The 14365-nt window shown below is 54.0% G+C and overlaps 1 protein-coding gene across 1 annotated transcript in view; it reads right to left on the reverse strand.

Annotated features, from left to right (window-relative positions):
- LOC133755553 (general transcription factor 3C polypeptide 1-like) overlaps positions 1-12407 on the reverse strand; it is a gene marked incomplete at its 3' end in the record, with an annotated part of 48891 nt that extends 36484 nt beyond the window's left edge. The window contains exons 1-5 of the mRNA XM_062185631.1: positions 11995-12407; positions 6641-6850; positions 4551-4727; positions 4159-4302; positions 2016-2112 (exon numbers count right to left, since the gene is read on the reverse strand). Coding sequence (XP_062041615.1) covers positions 2016-2112; positions 4159-4302; positions 4551-4727; positions 6641-6850; positions 11995-12407 — 1041 coding nt within the window. The remainder of the gene's footprint in view (positions 1-2015; positions 2113-4158; positions 4303-4550; positions 4728-6640; positions 6851-11994) is intronic.
- Positions 12408-14365: the final 1958 nt, after the last annotated feature.

Here is a 14365-nt window from a genome sequence, read left to right on the forward strand (position 1 = left end):
TGTAATGCTGCCTTTCAAATAAATAAATACATCTTTAAAAAAAAAAATCAAATCTGTCCTGTGCCTCCTTCTCTCCCAACTGCTGTGTGCTTCATTCACGCATCCATCTGACAAACATCCACCAGGCCCCAACACGGCCGGGCACTGTCCTCTCCGAGGAGCTTCGGCCGAGACCAAACTCCCAGGCACCTTGGCCAGCAGCACCCGCTCTGACCATGGAAGCTACATGGACTTCATCTTCAGGTCCTTCTGCTTCCTGCGCCTCGACATCCTGGCTCAGCCACTCACCGGTTCGTTTCACCCCTAAAATGCTTCTCAAAATAATTCAGGCCTCCCTGGCCACGGCTGCCACCCCCACCCATTTCAATGGCCCTCCCTTGGCCTGTCCATCTTCCCCAAACACTCATCAGTGCTTTGGCCCAAGGAACAGCATCATAGGTCCCCTTTCTTTTCCAGCCATCCCCCCAGCACCCCAGCATCAGCCACCCCCAGTGACCTCTACAAATGTCCCACGGGCTCCCCAATTCCGGGCCTCTGCGTGAGCTGCTCTCCTCGGCTGAAATGCCAATGCACCTGTCCGCCTGGGCAAGGGCCCCCCTGGAGTGTCACTTGCCCTGTGAAGCTGTCCCCGGCCTCTGTCACTGAGCTCGGAGGCATTCTTTGCCTGCCCCTCCATTAGAACAGCTCTGTGACACAGACCCGTCACCCTGGTTCCCTGTTGCCCTCTTAGGGTGGAGCACGGTTCTGACTCAAAGGAGACACCTGCTACGGTGTTTGTTGAATGGATAAGTGAAAGAATGGCCTGCAGCAGTCAACTCTTGTCTCTCATGCAGTCCACAGTGCTGACCCCAGGGCACAGCAGCCACAGCTCCCTGCCCCAGCGACTCCAGGGCAGAGGTCTCCAATCTCCGAAGTCAGCCAGGGCCAGTGTGGGGGGTCGGGACTTCCTTCACCTCGGCTAGGGTCTCCTGAGAGAGGCCTTCTCAAGCGGCCTTTTATTTCCTACTTTTGTTAGTCAGCTAGAAAGCACGGTGCACGTGATCACAGATGGCGCTGACGCTCGGCCTCGGGGTCTGAGGGTCACACAAAGGAGGGGGCTGGGGGCGGGGGCTGCCCAGTGCACACCTAGCTCCAGCTCACTGTTGTCAGGACAGGCTGCAGGCTCAGAGCTGCGGATTTTTCAAGGGAAGCTGGAGAAAGGAAAATGGAGGTTTTTTTTCCCCACATACACACCTAGGTGTGTATATGAAATCTCCATTTTCAAAAAAAAGAAAAAGCTAAGTCAAATTGATTTTTCACAAGCCAGGTGTGACCCACAAGCCTCTGGTTTATAACCTTGGCTTTGAAGAGACTTGGGCGTGCAGTGACCCTGCAGCGAGTTCTGATTTCCGAACGAGGAAATCGGAGACCAGAGCTGCACCAGTGTGGCACAGGAGGACCAGTGGCAACGACAGTCCTTGTGGCTGTGATATGTGACCACAGAGCAGGTCCCCACGAACCTTCACCTCACATGCGACGCTCTGTGCTCCAACCTCCAGGGCTGTCTTGGCGCCCTCCTGTTCCTGACGTGCACTCCTGCAGGGAGCAGCACCCCCCCTCCCTTCTGCTCTTCCTCTCGTGCTCACTCTGTGACTCAGTCACTGCTCCTGGACCAGAGATGAGGCAGGGCCGAGGTGCTCTGGGCCCTGTCCTCTCCTCTTCTGCTCCGTCATCGCAGCCTAAGCCCGCTGGGGACAATCACGGGAGGAAGTGTAAACCTGAGGATTTACCACTCTCCGTGTGAACCTTGACAGCTGGGCCAAGAGCGACGGCTGGGAGGGCAGGGAAATCGGGCCCTGGCATGGAGCCTTTTCTCACCCTCCAAAAGGGAAGACAGCCCGATCCTTTGGGGTGCACCGCAGGGCTCGGGGCTGCAATTCCTTGTCTAGGCTGAGGCAGCTCGCCAGGCTGGGCACAGGTCAGGGTCAGCCTGGCACCCCGGGCCCCCCCCCCCACGCCCCCCCCCCCCAGCTCACCAGTTCCTCCCTCAGCCTGCCCAGTGTCTCGATGCGGTTACTCCGTGCGCTCAGCATCACCGACAGCTTCTCCATGAGGATGTCGTATTTGCTCCTCCTGCGAGAGACACCACACAGTTGACTTCTTCAAACTCACCGTCTGGCCCAGGCTCAAGGTCTCAACCATCATCCAGGTTGGAAGTGGAGCAGCTGGGACAAGAACCAGCACCCATATGGAACGCCAGTGTTCCAAGTGGTGGCTCAACATGCTCTATGCACCACAATGTGAGCCCTGAGCCCTGACATTTTTATAACACTTTGAAGTCTAGGAAGCTTTTCTTACAACATTTCCTTATAAATCACCCGGCAAAGAAAGATGGAGATAATTACATCGAGAAGTGAATCAGCTTTTTCCAAACTTCAGGTCCAAGACGCTAGCCTGAGTCTTCCTTCCCTAAACCCAGTGCTTACTTCACGCCCTCCTGACACTTCGCTCAATCTGGAGCTGCTTTCCATCTGACTTCACAGCGTGCCCGATTCCACCTGTCAGCTCATTTCTATAATGAAGCGGATGTTACAATAAATACTTCCAAGCTCATGGTCACCAAAAGACTCAACTGAAGAGCTCAGGGCTCCTGGCTGCGTGTGCCCTGGGGAGCCCGGAGCAGGGACACAGGTCAGCCACATGAGGGCAGCTTGGCCTGACTCACATCCAAGGGGAAGGCAGAGCACACGGATGAGACCTCAACATTGCACCCACTTCTCAATCGGTGAAAGAATGAATGAAGGGGCAGATATGTACAGCACATGAACTACCATGCGTAGGAGCACTGAGTCATGGCCATCTTACACAGAAGAAACCACAGTCCATAGTGGTCAGCACCTTTGCCCAAGGGAAAGGCAGTAACTGGAGTACAGTGCCTGACTTCATCCGGAGCTTCCTCCCCTTCCCCAGGATTCTCACCCTACGTTCTTTGTAGATTACAGGCCGCCCACCAACTTCAAGTGCAGTAACAGCATCATGTAACTAATGGATGGTGTGACTAATTAGAAACTAGAAACCAATTCACCAAACAGAATTCTCTTCAATGCAGGTTTCCAAAACAGAGACTGAAAGATAAACTAGGAGTCTGGGACATTTTGATGGTGGGTGTGCTTGAAGGCGAGTCAGGACTACCAGACACGTGACCGGAGCACAGGGGCGGCTTTTGTTCCTGGAGGTTTGGAGTCAGGACAGGCTGCACATGAGTATCATGCACTGTCTGGGCCAAGCCCTGGGCAAGGCAGTAGGCACTGTCAACTTGAAAGGGACACTTAATCCTGACTGTTCACTCCCCTTCCTTTTGGAGGCTGGCCCTGGCCACCAGGGTCAAGGGCAGGGACTTCCTCAACCACCCTGTCCGTCTGCCCACCTCCACTCCAGGCACTGGTGGCCAGGCGTGGGCCACTCAAAGGCACCCACTTGTCCTTCACTCCCTGCACTTGGCTTCTGTTCTTCTCACTCAGGAGGGCATGGGGCTGCCAGAATTAGAGTGAGACCTCTGCGGGGTGGTGGAAGCTTTCTTTCTCCCATCGCTGTGCCAGGAAATTAGTCTCCCCAACAGCAAGGATTAACGGGTGAGAGGTAACTTACTCTCAGAGACATCCTGGTCCTCAAAAAGGAGTGTGCCTATTACAACAGCCTGTGCAATAGCACAGCCCACGCTATGATACCCAGCTAGAGTATCCTGCACTGTAAGCACTTGGCAGAACCTTGCCTTCTTATCCCAGTGGGTGGATTATCACGGTTGTGTTGCAAAAACCTCCAATCTGAAATGGACATAATCCAACCACAACTCTGCCACCACAGCAACTCAAGTTTGATGTTTTTTTTTTTTTACACCTTTGGTTCTCACCTTTAATGAGAACTAAAAAAGTTCTCACCAAAATGATAAAAGTTCCCATTGTTGAGCTACAGAGTAGCAGGCATTTTTTTTTTTTTTGTCCTTTTCTAATTTCCAGGCTTTCTAAGTGAGCAGGACTTATTTTCAACAGAAACAGACAACTAAATGTCTTCTTTGGAAAGCCACAGTCATATTCTCATTTGGCCTCTAATGATTTTTGAAAGCATCATGCTCGTGGCTGCAGTACAAGTCGCCGAAGGCTTTGTTCCCTTCTAGCATACCTGTCCACGTGAAAGCGGTTGAGGAGGAGGAGGATCGAGTGCTGCTGGGCTCCAGTGGGCAGCCGGATCACGTGGGACTGCATTGTGATGAGCCCGTTTTTGTTCAGGATTTTCCTGTGATAGTGAAGCTTCCCAGCATCGACCCTGGAGGAGGAGGAGGGGGAAGGGGAGGAGGGTGTGGGTCACGTCGTTTTGGTTTGCTGGTAGTTTTAGCACCACAGTGTAGGGAGTCTCTCCCCCAGACGTACGCACCGACACACACTGACCCAGCCAACCCAAGAGAACAGTCAGAGATTTTTAAAAATCCCCAGGGAAGACAAGGCAGCAGCCCCTGCATTTGGGAGGCAGGTTGTGGTGGTCAGTGAGCCCCACATGCAAATCCTCCCCCTTACTTGAAGGCACTGCTGTGCAGGTCTCGCTGCAGCTCCCCCTGCCACCTGGACCGGCCCAGTCGCTCCAGGATGCAGTAGGAGAAGTCGGGGAGCTTCAGGTCAGGATCCCCCTCCTGGCCTATCAGGGCCCGGTAACGCATGGCCTGGGAGGCAACGATGATCAGCTTCTTCCCCCACCTGCAAGTCAGAAACACCCACGTGAAGAAACAGGTCGAAGCGATTTTATGAAAATGGAAATCTGAAAAAGCAGATTTAGAACTATCGTTTTCTGGGTTCCCAGAAGGCCATCATGTTCCGAAGTGGGTCTGCCGTCCTAGAACCCCACAGTGTGCTGAATGAACAGGGCTGACCTGTTACTTCCTGGCTGATGCCCTGCAGGGCTCGCCAAGGCACTCAGACCAAATCCACACCCTCGCCCCGGCCTGGAAGGCCCCCCCTGCCTCGCTCACTTCATCTTCACCCACAGGGGCCTTCTTGTGCCAGTAAGAAGTGTCAGGGTCACTGTCCTGGCTCTTCCGTCTGCCTAGCTGCTGCCCTGTCCCCGATCCTCAGATGGCTGATTCCTTCCCATCACCCAGGCCTTCCAGAAAACGTCAGCCAGAGCTCCAGTCCCACTCAACCATTCCCAGGCTCTTCACAGCACCTAGCACTCACAAACAGCCAAGGGGGGAGGAGGGGGCGGGCAACATTCTCGTCCATCCTCCTTAATTCAAACACAGGCACACCCCCAACTTGTTCATAAGGATACCCTGAGTGCCTAGAATGAGCTGGGCACAGGGTGGGTGCTCAGCAAGTGTACTTAAGTGAATGACCATGCCAAGTGCACTGGACTGATAGACCTTCAGAGTCAGCAACACCCAACTGTGCTGTCAGTGACTTCTCTCTGCTGCACAACAGATCTGATGGGTCAAAGATAATGTCCAGAAAGAAGTAAAAAGTTTGCAAGCAAGGTGCTGCAAGACGCCTCATTCCCATGCAGGGGCCCACAGTCCAAGCTGTCCACTGCTCCCACTGATGGCTGAAGCTCTACCTCCAGCAGAGGCTGGCCTGAGTTAGGCTCATGCCTGGGGCAGAGCGACCCTCTCCATGCACACTCTAGGAGCCCAGCCCTGGCCCTGCAGCAGGGAGCTGCACAGGAGGTGCTGTGGAGAGCACGCCCCTCGCTTACCACGTGGTATCAAGTTACTGGACCAGAGGCCTCCCTTTCCTGGGTGAAGGAGTCACCAAGGGTCCACATGCCACAGCTCATGGGCTGCCAAGCCCTCGCCTCTCCCTTCTTCCCGGCCCTAGCCTGGCCACACCGCCCAGACCTGTCTAGCCTGATGGCTTTCCTTCCCCCTGATTCCACCACCACGCAGACAAAAAGAAAAAGGAAGAAGCTGTGTCAATACACTGTTTGGGCCTATAATGAGTTGTCTGTGTAAGTCAGCGAGGACCATATGGCCTGTCTTCCAAGTGGATGCTAACACATAGTAAACAGAGTCCACATGACGCTCAGGGTGACAAACTCAGGATCCTTTTTCTCAAAACCCTCACTAAGTTAAATTCTAAGAGGTCACTTGGGAGAAAGTTTGAACGCAGTGGAGTGGCTTTGCTGCTCTTTGTTTTCTTCCCCAGATGGCTTTCCTAGCCCACACCATTGTAATTCCAATGACTCTGGACATCATTGGCAATTATCTGGCTCAGTGACTCCTGCTGGTTCTGGTTTGCTGACTGTGACATCAGATACTGCCCAAGCATTGAGCCAAGTGCCAGAACGCTACGATAAACACAGCCGGTCTCTACCTTCAAGAGGCTGACCTCCTGAGGACTTGCACAGGGATGGGTCTGCGGCCCAGGGCCCAGCTAGGACAAGAGAACAAAAAGGCAACTTCCAAATGTCAGCTGCCTGCCACAACCATGCACACAAACCGAGGGATAGATAGGAGCCCTGACCTCAATCAGCCCAGCTGCAGTGGGGTGAAGCGGGCTAAGAGCTGGCTTAGAGCAGGGTTGGCAACCTCCAAGAGACGCTGGGGCCAAAGACCCGAGCCGAGTGCTCTGACCACACCCCTGACGTGAGGGGTTCCTGACGGGGGTGAACCAGTTACCTGTCAAAGGCTTCCACCATCGTACAACGCGGCTGCAGAGACTTGGTCCTGATGTCGCTGGTGATGTTCTTCCTCTCCTTAAAGTACCGACACGAGCCCTGGATGCCATCCTTGTTCTCTAAGATCATGTGAATGGGGTAGACATCCTCCAGAGGGACCGGGTCCCTCCTGGACTCCAAAATGCCAGTTTCCAAGTCAATCTCCTCGTACCTAAGGGGAAAAGCACAGGCGGCAAACCCAGCTGAGCTTCGGCAATGACGCCTGCGCAGTGAGTGCCTCTGACAGGCTCTAGCCGAGATCAGAGAGAAAGAGCTGAGACTGCAGTGTCCCTACTGCAAGATGCAAACAGCCTTGACAAGCAGGGTCCTGCCTTTTAACAACAGAGAAGAGAGAATGCGGACCTTCCCAGGGTCTCCCAAGCTGGCCCCAGAAGTTGGGTGCTGGGGCCGGCGCCGTGGCTTAACAGGCTAATCCTCCGCCTTGCGGCGCCGGCACACCGGGTTCTAGTCCCGGTCGGGGCACCGATCCTGTCCCGGTTGTCCCTCTTCCAGGCCAGCTCTCTGCTGTGGCCAGGGAGTGCAGTGGAGGATGGCCCAAGTTCTTGGGCCCTGCACCCCATGGGAGACCAGGAGAAGCACCTGGCTCCTGCCATCGGATCAGCGCGGTGCGCCGGCCGCAGCGCGCCTACCGCGGCGGCCATTGGAGGGTGAACCAACGGCAAAGGAAGACCTTTCTCTCTGGCTCCCTCTACTGTCCACTCTGCCTGTCAAAAAAAAAAAAAAAAAAAAAAAAAGAAGTTGGGTGCTGGGACCCAAACTGCCTTACTGGCCCCAGTCACGGCCCCCTTTGGTTTCCCTCCAAACGTGGTTGTGGGACTCCAGGCCACCACATTGGGACTGAGCGATTCAGGGCATTCCTCCCCTAAGACATCATCTGTCCATCTCTTGGGTACCCTTATCTACTTCCATGGTGTTAACCATCACGCTCATGTGAACCATTCTCACCTCTGAACCCTCAGTCCTGTCTGTGCAATGTCTCCAGTTGTCTATCAAATCCAAGGTTGTGAGTGCCCCTCCCCCCTCCAATCAAGTACCTCCCTGGTGCGACACTGTCCCTTGGCCTCAGCATCTCTGACACGTGCTTTCTCTCCTAGCCAGTCAGCCCCGTAGAGTGAGCTTTCCTTTGAAATCTCATTCACACCCTGCACCAGTCTAGCTGAGGCTTGGTCCACATCCACTTTTCAAGCCTTTTCTTGCCCCCTCTGGGACCTTTGTGCTCTTCTATTTTTGTTGTTGTTGTTGTTTACTTTTATTTATTTGAAAGGTAGAGTTAGAGAGAGGGAGACAGAGAGAGAGGTCTTCCATCCGCTGGTCCATTCCCCAAACAGCTGCCAACAGCCGGGACTGGGCTAGGCCAAGACCAGGAGCCAGGAGCTTCCTCTAGGTCTCCCACGTGGCAGCAGGGGTCTAAGCACTTGGGCCACCCCCTGCAGAACCTCACAGCCGCACCAGCAGGTGGACACGAACCGGTGTCCATGCATGATGCCCTGCTACACCACAGCGCCGGCCCCCCTCTGCGTTCTCAAATCCCAACTTCTCCCCAGCTCCCAGGTAACCACTCTGGCCAGACTGCCCGGCCCCTCTGCAGTGACGCCTTTCTGTCTTCTGTTGAAGCTCCTCATCCTCCACTCTGTCTGCAATGTCCACGCACCTCAGAGCTCCGCTGAAGGCCGCCGACCAGAACACAATCCCCACCACGTGCTGCTTTCACTTTTGACCTCGTGCAAAAGTCAACCCGCACACAACCACCCTGCTTGTCACTGCAGTACAGCATTCCATAAACGCCTTACTGCACACCGGGCTTGTGCTCATGATTCTGCCCAGTTGTAAGGTAAAGTGTCCTGAGCACGGTCAGGGTGGCTTGGCTAAGCCACGGTGCCAGGCCGGGTAAGTGGCCTGGATGCACTTCTAACCTAGCCTGGGTTCACTGGGACACAGACCTAACGCAAGCCCAGGAGCACTGGCCCCGCTCTCTCCTAGGGATCATCTCAGCCAACGGCTTTCATCACCAAGGACAGGGGATGACTCACCGACGTCTGGCTCGGTCCCTCCCTCTGACCTGCTTTAGCTCCCGTGAGGCCAGATGTTCACTAAACAGAGCTTGCACTTGGACAACCTGAAGGAGCCTCATCCCAACCCCCAGCTGTGTGCCCCCACCAGATGCACACCTCAAGGCTGCTCAGCTGTGTTCCCTGCCTCAGGGGAGGGTATCGGGATTCACTCAGGGGCCCAACATCCTCCTAGAATCCTGTCTCTCCTCACAGCCGATCAGCCACCAATCCTCTGGACTCCGCCGTTGTGGCTGTCTCGATCCTTTTTCCTTAGCCTCTGTTCCACACCTACGATGGCAAGCTGGCCCCTGCCTCGCTGCTATGACCAGACTGCAAAGAGGCTCTCAGCTTCACTCTTTGTCCGTGTCTGACCCTCCCTTGGGTGGCTTCCCACTGTCCTTTTGATAAGGGAGAAACTCTAGAAATGGGAATAAAGGATGGTTGATTAGCTTCTCCAGTGCAAGGCAGAGTGGATTCTGGACCTAGAATTTCTGCATTCAAATTCTGGGTTCTGTTCTTCCTTATTTATTTATTTAAGAGGCAGAATTACAGCCAGAGAGAGGGAGAGATAGAGAGAGAGGTCTTCCATCCTCTGGTTCACTCCTGAAATGGCCACAACAGCCAGAGCTGGGCCAATGCGTAGCCAGGCACCAGTTCTTCTGGGTCTTCCATGTGGGTGCAGGGGCTCAAACACTTGGGCCATCTTCTGCTGCTTTCCTAGGCCATAGCAGAGAGTTGGATCGGAAGTGGAGCAGCCAGGACTTGAACCGATGCCATGTGGGATACAGGCACTGCAGGTGGATACTTAACCTACTACACCACAGCGCTGGCCCTGTGGGTTCTGCTCTTGCTAGTTGATGACCTTGAACAAGTCATTTTGTGCCTTGATGTTCTTTTCAGGAAAACAGGGGTAACATTACCCACCTCTTAAGGTTGTTGTAAAAATGAAACAACTTACTATATGTAAGAAACTTAGAACAGGGACTGGTATTGTGGTGCAGTGGGTTAAGGTGCTGTCTGTGACACTGGTAGATGCCAGCTCTACTTCCAATCCAGCTCCCCACTAATGCACCTGGGAAAACAATGGAAGATGACCAAGTGCTTAGGCCCCCCGCACCCACCAGATGAAGCTCCTGGCTTTGGCCTGGCCCAGTCCTGGCCGTTGTAGCCACTTGGAGTGTGAACCAGCAAATGGAACACCTCTCTGTCTCTCTATGTAATTCTGCCTTTCAAATAAATAAATACATCTTAAAAAAATAAATAAATAAAAGAATCTTAGGGGGTGAGCCCTGTGGCACAGTGGGTTAAGCCTGGGTCTGCAAACCAGCATCCCATATGGGTACCAACTGGAGTCTTGTCTGCCCCACTTTCCATCCAGCTCCCTGCTAATGCACCTGGGAAAGCAACAGAGGAGGGTCCAAGCCCTTGGGGCCCTGCACCTACATGGAAGACCTGGAAGAAGCTCCTGGCTCCTGGCTTTGGCCTGGCTCAGTCTTGGTTATTGTGGCCATTTGTGGGGAGTGAACCAGTGGATGGAAGACCTCTCTCTGTCTCTCCTTATCTCTCTATAACTCTGCCTTTCAAATAAATAAAAATTTTTTTAAAGAAAAGCAAAATTTATTTAAGACAGAAACCTCCAGCCAGAGTGGCCTGGAGGGGAGCCCCAAGAGAGGCAAAATTCCAATAAATATATCTTAAAAAAAAAAAAAGAATCGGGGCTAGCAGTGTGGCATAGCAGGTAAAGCCACTGCATGAAGTGCTGTTGCAGCCAATTGGGGAGCGAACCAGATGAAAGACCTCCCTTTCTCTCTCTGCCTCTCCTCCTCTCTCTAACTCTGACTTTCAAATAAATAAATAAATCTTTAAAACAAATTAAGCTTCTAAGGGCCGATGCCATGGTGCAGGGAGTTAAGCCTCTTGCCTGCAGCATCAGCATCCCATATGGGCACCAGTTTGAGTCCTGGCTGCTCCACTTCCAATCCAGCTCTCTGCTCTCTGGGAAAGCAGTAGGAGATGGCCCAAGTCCTTGGGCCCCTGCACCGATGTGGGAGACCTGGAAAAAAAATGTTCCTGGTTCGGATTGGCACAGCTCTGGCCATTGCCGCCAATTGGGGAGTGAACCAGCGGATGGAAGACCTCTCTCTCTCTCTGTGTAACTCTTTCAAATGAATAAATAAATCTTAAAAAAACAAAGAATCTTAGAACAGTACCAACTCCTAACATGCATCTGTGTGCCAACCCTTATTCCTTGTTCTGTCCTTCTACCCTACACTCCAGCCAAACTTAGTTCTCTTCCTTCGGCCTTTCACATTCCCGCTCTCTGTCCACCGTTCTCTTTGCCAACCGGCTGCCTAAATCCAACTTCCAAGCCTTGTCTTGGGTATCACCTCTGGGGACTGCCCCCACCCTCACAATATGGCAGAAGAGCACAGACTCTGGGGGCCGGCACTTGGTTCAGGGATAAAGACACCACCAGGCCTGCATTCCACATGGAAGTCCCCAGGGCTCCTGCTTGCCTCAGCTTCCAGTCCAGCTTCCTGCCAATGCACACCCTGGGAGGCAGCCGATGGCTCAAGTACTTGAGGCCCTGCCACCCACGTGGGAGATCCAGATGGAGTTCCAGGCTCTAGGCTTTGGCTAGCCCAGCAGGCCCAGCTGTTGCGGGCATTTGGGGAGTGAGCAAGCAGATGGCAGCCCGCTGTTTCTGTCTCTTGTCTTTCAAATCAATGAAAAGAAAGAAAAAAGACTCCAGAGACATACAGAGTTCAAATCAATGCTCCTTGCTTGTCCCCTGTGCACGCCTCAGTTTACACCCCTGTAAAGTGGGACAGACGACAGCACCTACTTCCAGGGGGTCACGGTGTGGACCGACCTCCCCAAGCTCCTAAAACGGAACTGCAGAGTCGTACCTGGTCCGTGCTCGGGTTATCAGCGCGATTCCTAAACTGGCTGCTGTGCGCACTTGCCCTGGTCCAACCCTGAGCGTTCCACAGGAACTGCCTTCCTGCTCCCGTCCTACGTCCAATTTCATGGAAATACTCTCTGAATGCAGCCCGCCCGGATATAACGGGGTTACCATCAGATGATCCCCAGCTCCTGGGCCCCACCTGGTCCCCACATCAGGTGCTGCCCACCACACTCCGGGTCTGGGTTTCTCCCGCCCCGGTTCGCTCCATTCCCTGCCCCCTCCCCAACCCTATCAGGACCCGGGCCCTGCGCCCGCCCGCAGGCCCAGGCCGCTCACCGATCCTGGAGCTGGAGGTCTGGTCGCTCCCGAGGCTCCTCATAGAAGCTGATTCCTGGGTGCGTGGCAAGGGCCCGCCACAGAAACTCCTGCGTGTAGGGCTCCAACGGCAAAGGGAAAGGCGGCACGCGCGTTTCCAGGCGGCTCCACAGCGCGGGCAGACATAGGCCATCGAGCCCCTCCAGGGCCACCTCGTCCAACAACGACTCCAAGGCGTCCATTGCCGCTTCACTTAGCAGCCCCCGGCGCCTGCGCACCGCGGCGCCAGGCGGCCTTTCCCAGCGCGCCTGCGCACAAGGATCTGTGGCCGCCGGAGGCGGGTCGCACCCCGGGATCTGAGGAGGCGTTCTAGCGCGCCTCCGTGACGTCACTCGCTTTGGAGGCGGGCTCAGCAAGCGGCGCTCCACCGCCATTGGTCGGGAGCCCTGCAGTAACCAGGGGAACTGCAAACAGTGTAGGGGCAGCTTCCGGTTCGAGCACCCGTAACCGCCGTAACCGCCGCCTTTAAGGATGGACGGTGAGTGTCTAAGGGCCCCTCCGGGAGGGCGGGCAGTTACTCTTCAACATTCCTGAGTCTTCTTCAGACAAGGGCCTAGGCCGTAGACTCCTGGACCGCCAATTCCTGACTCAAGGCGGTCTCCGATCTGAGGGAAAGGGAGAGTTAGTGGTCCGGGTTGGGGAGAAGCGGCTGGGGGAGTGGTCAGCGGTACCGAACCTGTGGTCGTGTGGGAACCCAGGACTGGCCAGGGTCTCCGGGAAAGGAGAAGTAGAGGGCCGAGGAGGACCTTGCGTGTCCCGGGAGGTTGGAGCTGTGGGATCTGGGAGTTTGGGTAGAGGTAAGTGTGACTGTGGGTAGCTCAGTCGTCGCTCCTGGGAAGGGACTTAGCACGGGAGTGTGCAGTCTAGTGTTAGCAACAGCCCACGAGCACCTCTCTAAGCTTCCTAGCAGCCGTGTGAGGTCAAGGTTATCCCATTTTACAGCGAGGAAAACGGAGGCTCCCGGAAGTTCAGTAACTCCCGAAAGTCGGACAGCCAGCAAGCGGCAGAGTGAGCGGGGAACCCGGGCACTCTGACTCTGGAGCTGGATCACGGAGTCTGAGATGTGGCAGGGTTTGCGGGGAGCCCTTGAGTCCAGAGGCTAACAAACGCGAGTGTCTGCAAGGACGAGGCTCCTGGGCTGGTTTGGGGCTGTGAACCGGAAGCTGATCAGGCAGCTTCCAAGCCAGTTGTAGGGTGTTTCTCAAAATACCCAGTTGGCCCACCCGTCTGAAGGCCAGAGGTGGCCTGTGGGCCACCATTCAGGGATCCTTGATTGGAATCATGGCCTTGACCACGGGAAAGAACATGAATGTAAAGTGCAGTGTTATTTGACTTCGCAGATATATGGGCCCGACTCATGCCTTAGAGTGAGCGCTAGATTCTTTTTATGCCACTGCCCCTGGTGTCTCTGGAATTTGTCCCTGAAGAAATTGCCTGCCTTTGATACACACTGAACACAGCCTGGAAGAGTGCTTTTACTGGAACGTTCTGGCTTGAGCTGTCAAGATAGCTTTGCCCTTTGCCCTTTGCCCTTTGCCCTTCAGAGGTGCTCTAGAATGTCTCTCACCAGTTTGCTCCTTGGAAAGGACAACCCACTGTTGCTACCAAACAATACTCAATCCTTCCGGCCTCAGAAAGCCTTTATGCTCCTGCCTCCAAAGGGCTTTGCTTACATGTTTTACATCTGTGACATTTGCCATGTCAGAAATTGAAACAGAATCGCAACACGTTCATTTATGGATTCACTTAAACAGGTCAAGAATAAACCTGTTACATCCGAATATAGATACTATCTTTAATGGACAAGTAGTTGCATTTCCGCTAAAAATTTAGTAAGAAAAATGACTTTTTTTTTTTCTTTTTTAAGATTTATTTATTTGAGAGGCAGAGTTACAGACACAGGGAGAGAGAGAGAGAGAGGAGTTTTCCATCCACTGGTTCTCTCCCCAAATGGTTGCAGCATTTGGAGCTAAGCCTATCAAAAGCTTCTTCTGGGTCTCCCACTTGGGTGCAAGAGCCCAAGCCCTTGGGCCATTTTCTACCGCTTTCCCAGGCCATTACCAGGGAGCTGAGTCAGAAGTGGAGGAGCTGGGACTCAAACCAGAGCCCATAGGGGATGCTGGCACCGCAGGCGAAGGCTGACCCACTGCACCACAGTGCCACCCCTGACATTGTTTTGTATTTTCTCAAATCTCTGTGGTGTCTGGTTTAATAGTAAGGAGCTAGACTTGTGTCGGCTTCAGCATCCCAACTGTTTTGTCATGTTATTTGGGCTGATGCGGATGAAGACATACATACGAAGAAATACATATACATACGAAGAAATACACAT

The sequence above is a fragment of the Lepus europaeus genome, unplaced genomic scaffold (assembly GCF_033115175.1).
Source record: "Lepus europaeus isolate LE1 unplaced genomic scaffold, mLepTim1.pri SCAFFOLD_555, whole genome shotgun sequence".
Taxonomy (NCBI): domain Eukaryota; kingdom Metazoa; phylum Chordata; class Mammalia; order Lagomorpha; family Leporidae; genus Lepus; species Lepus europaeus.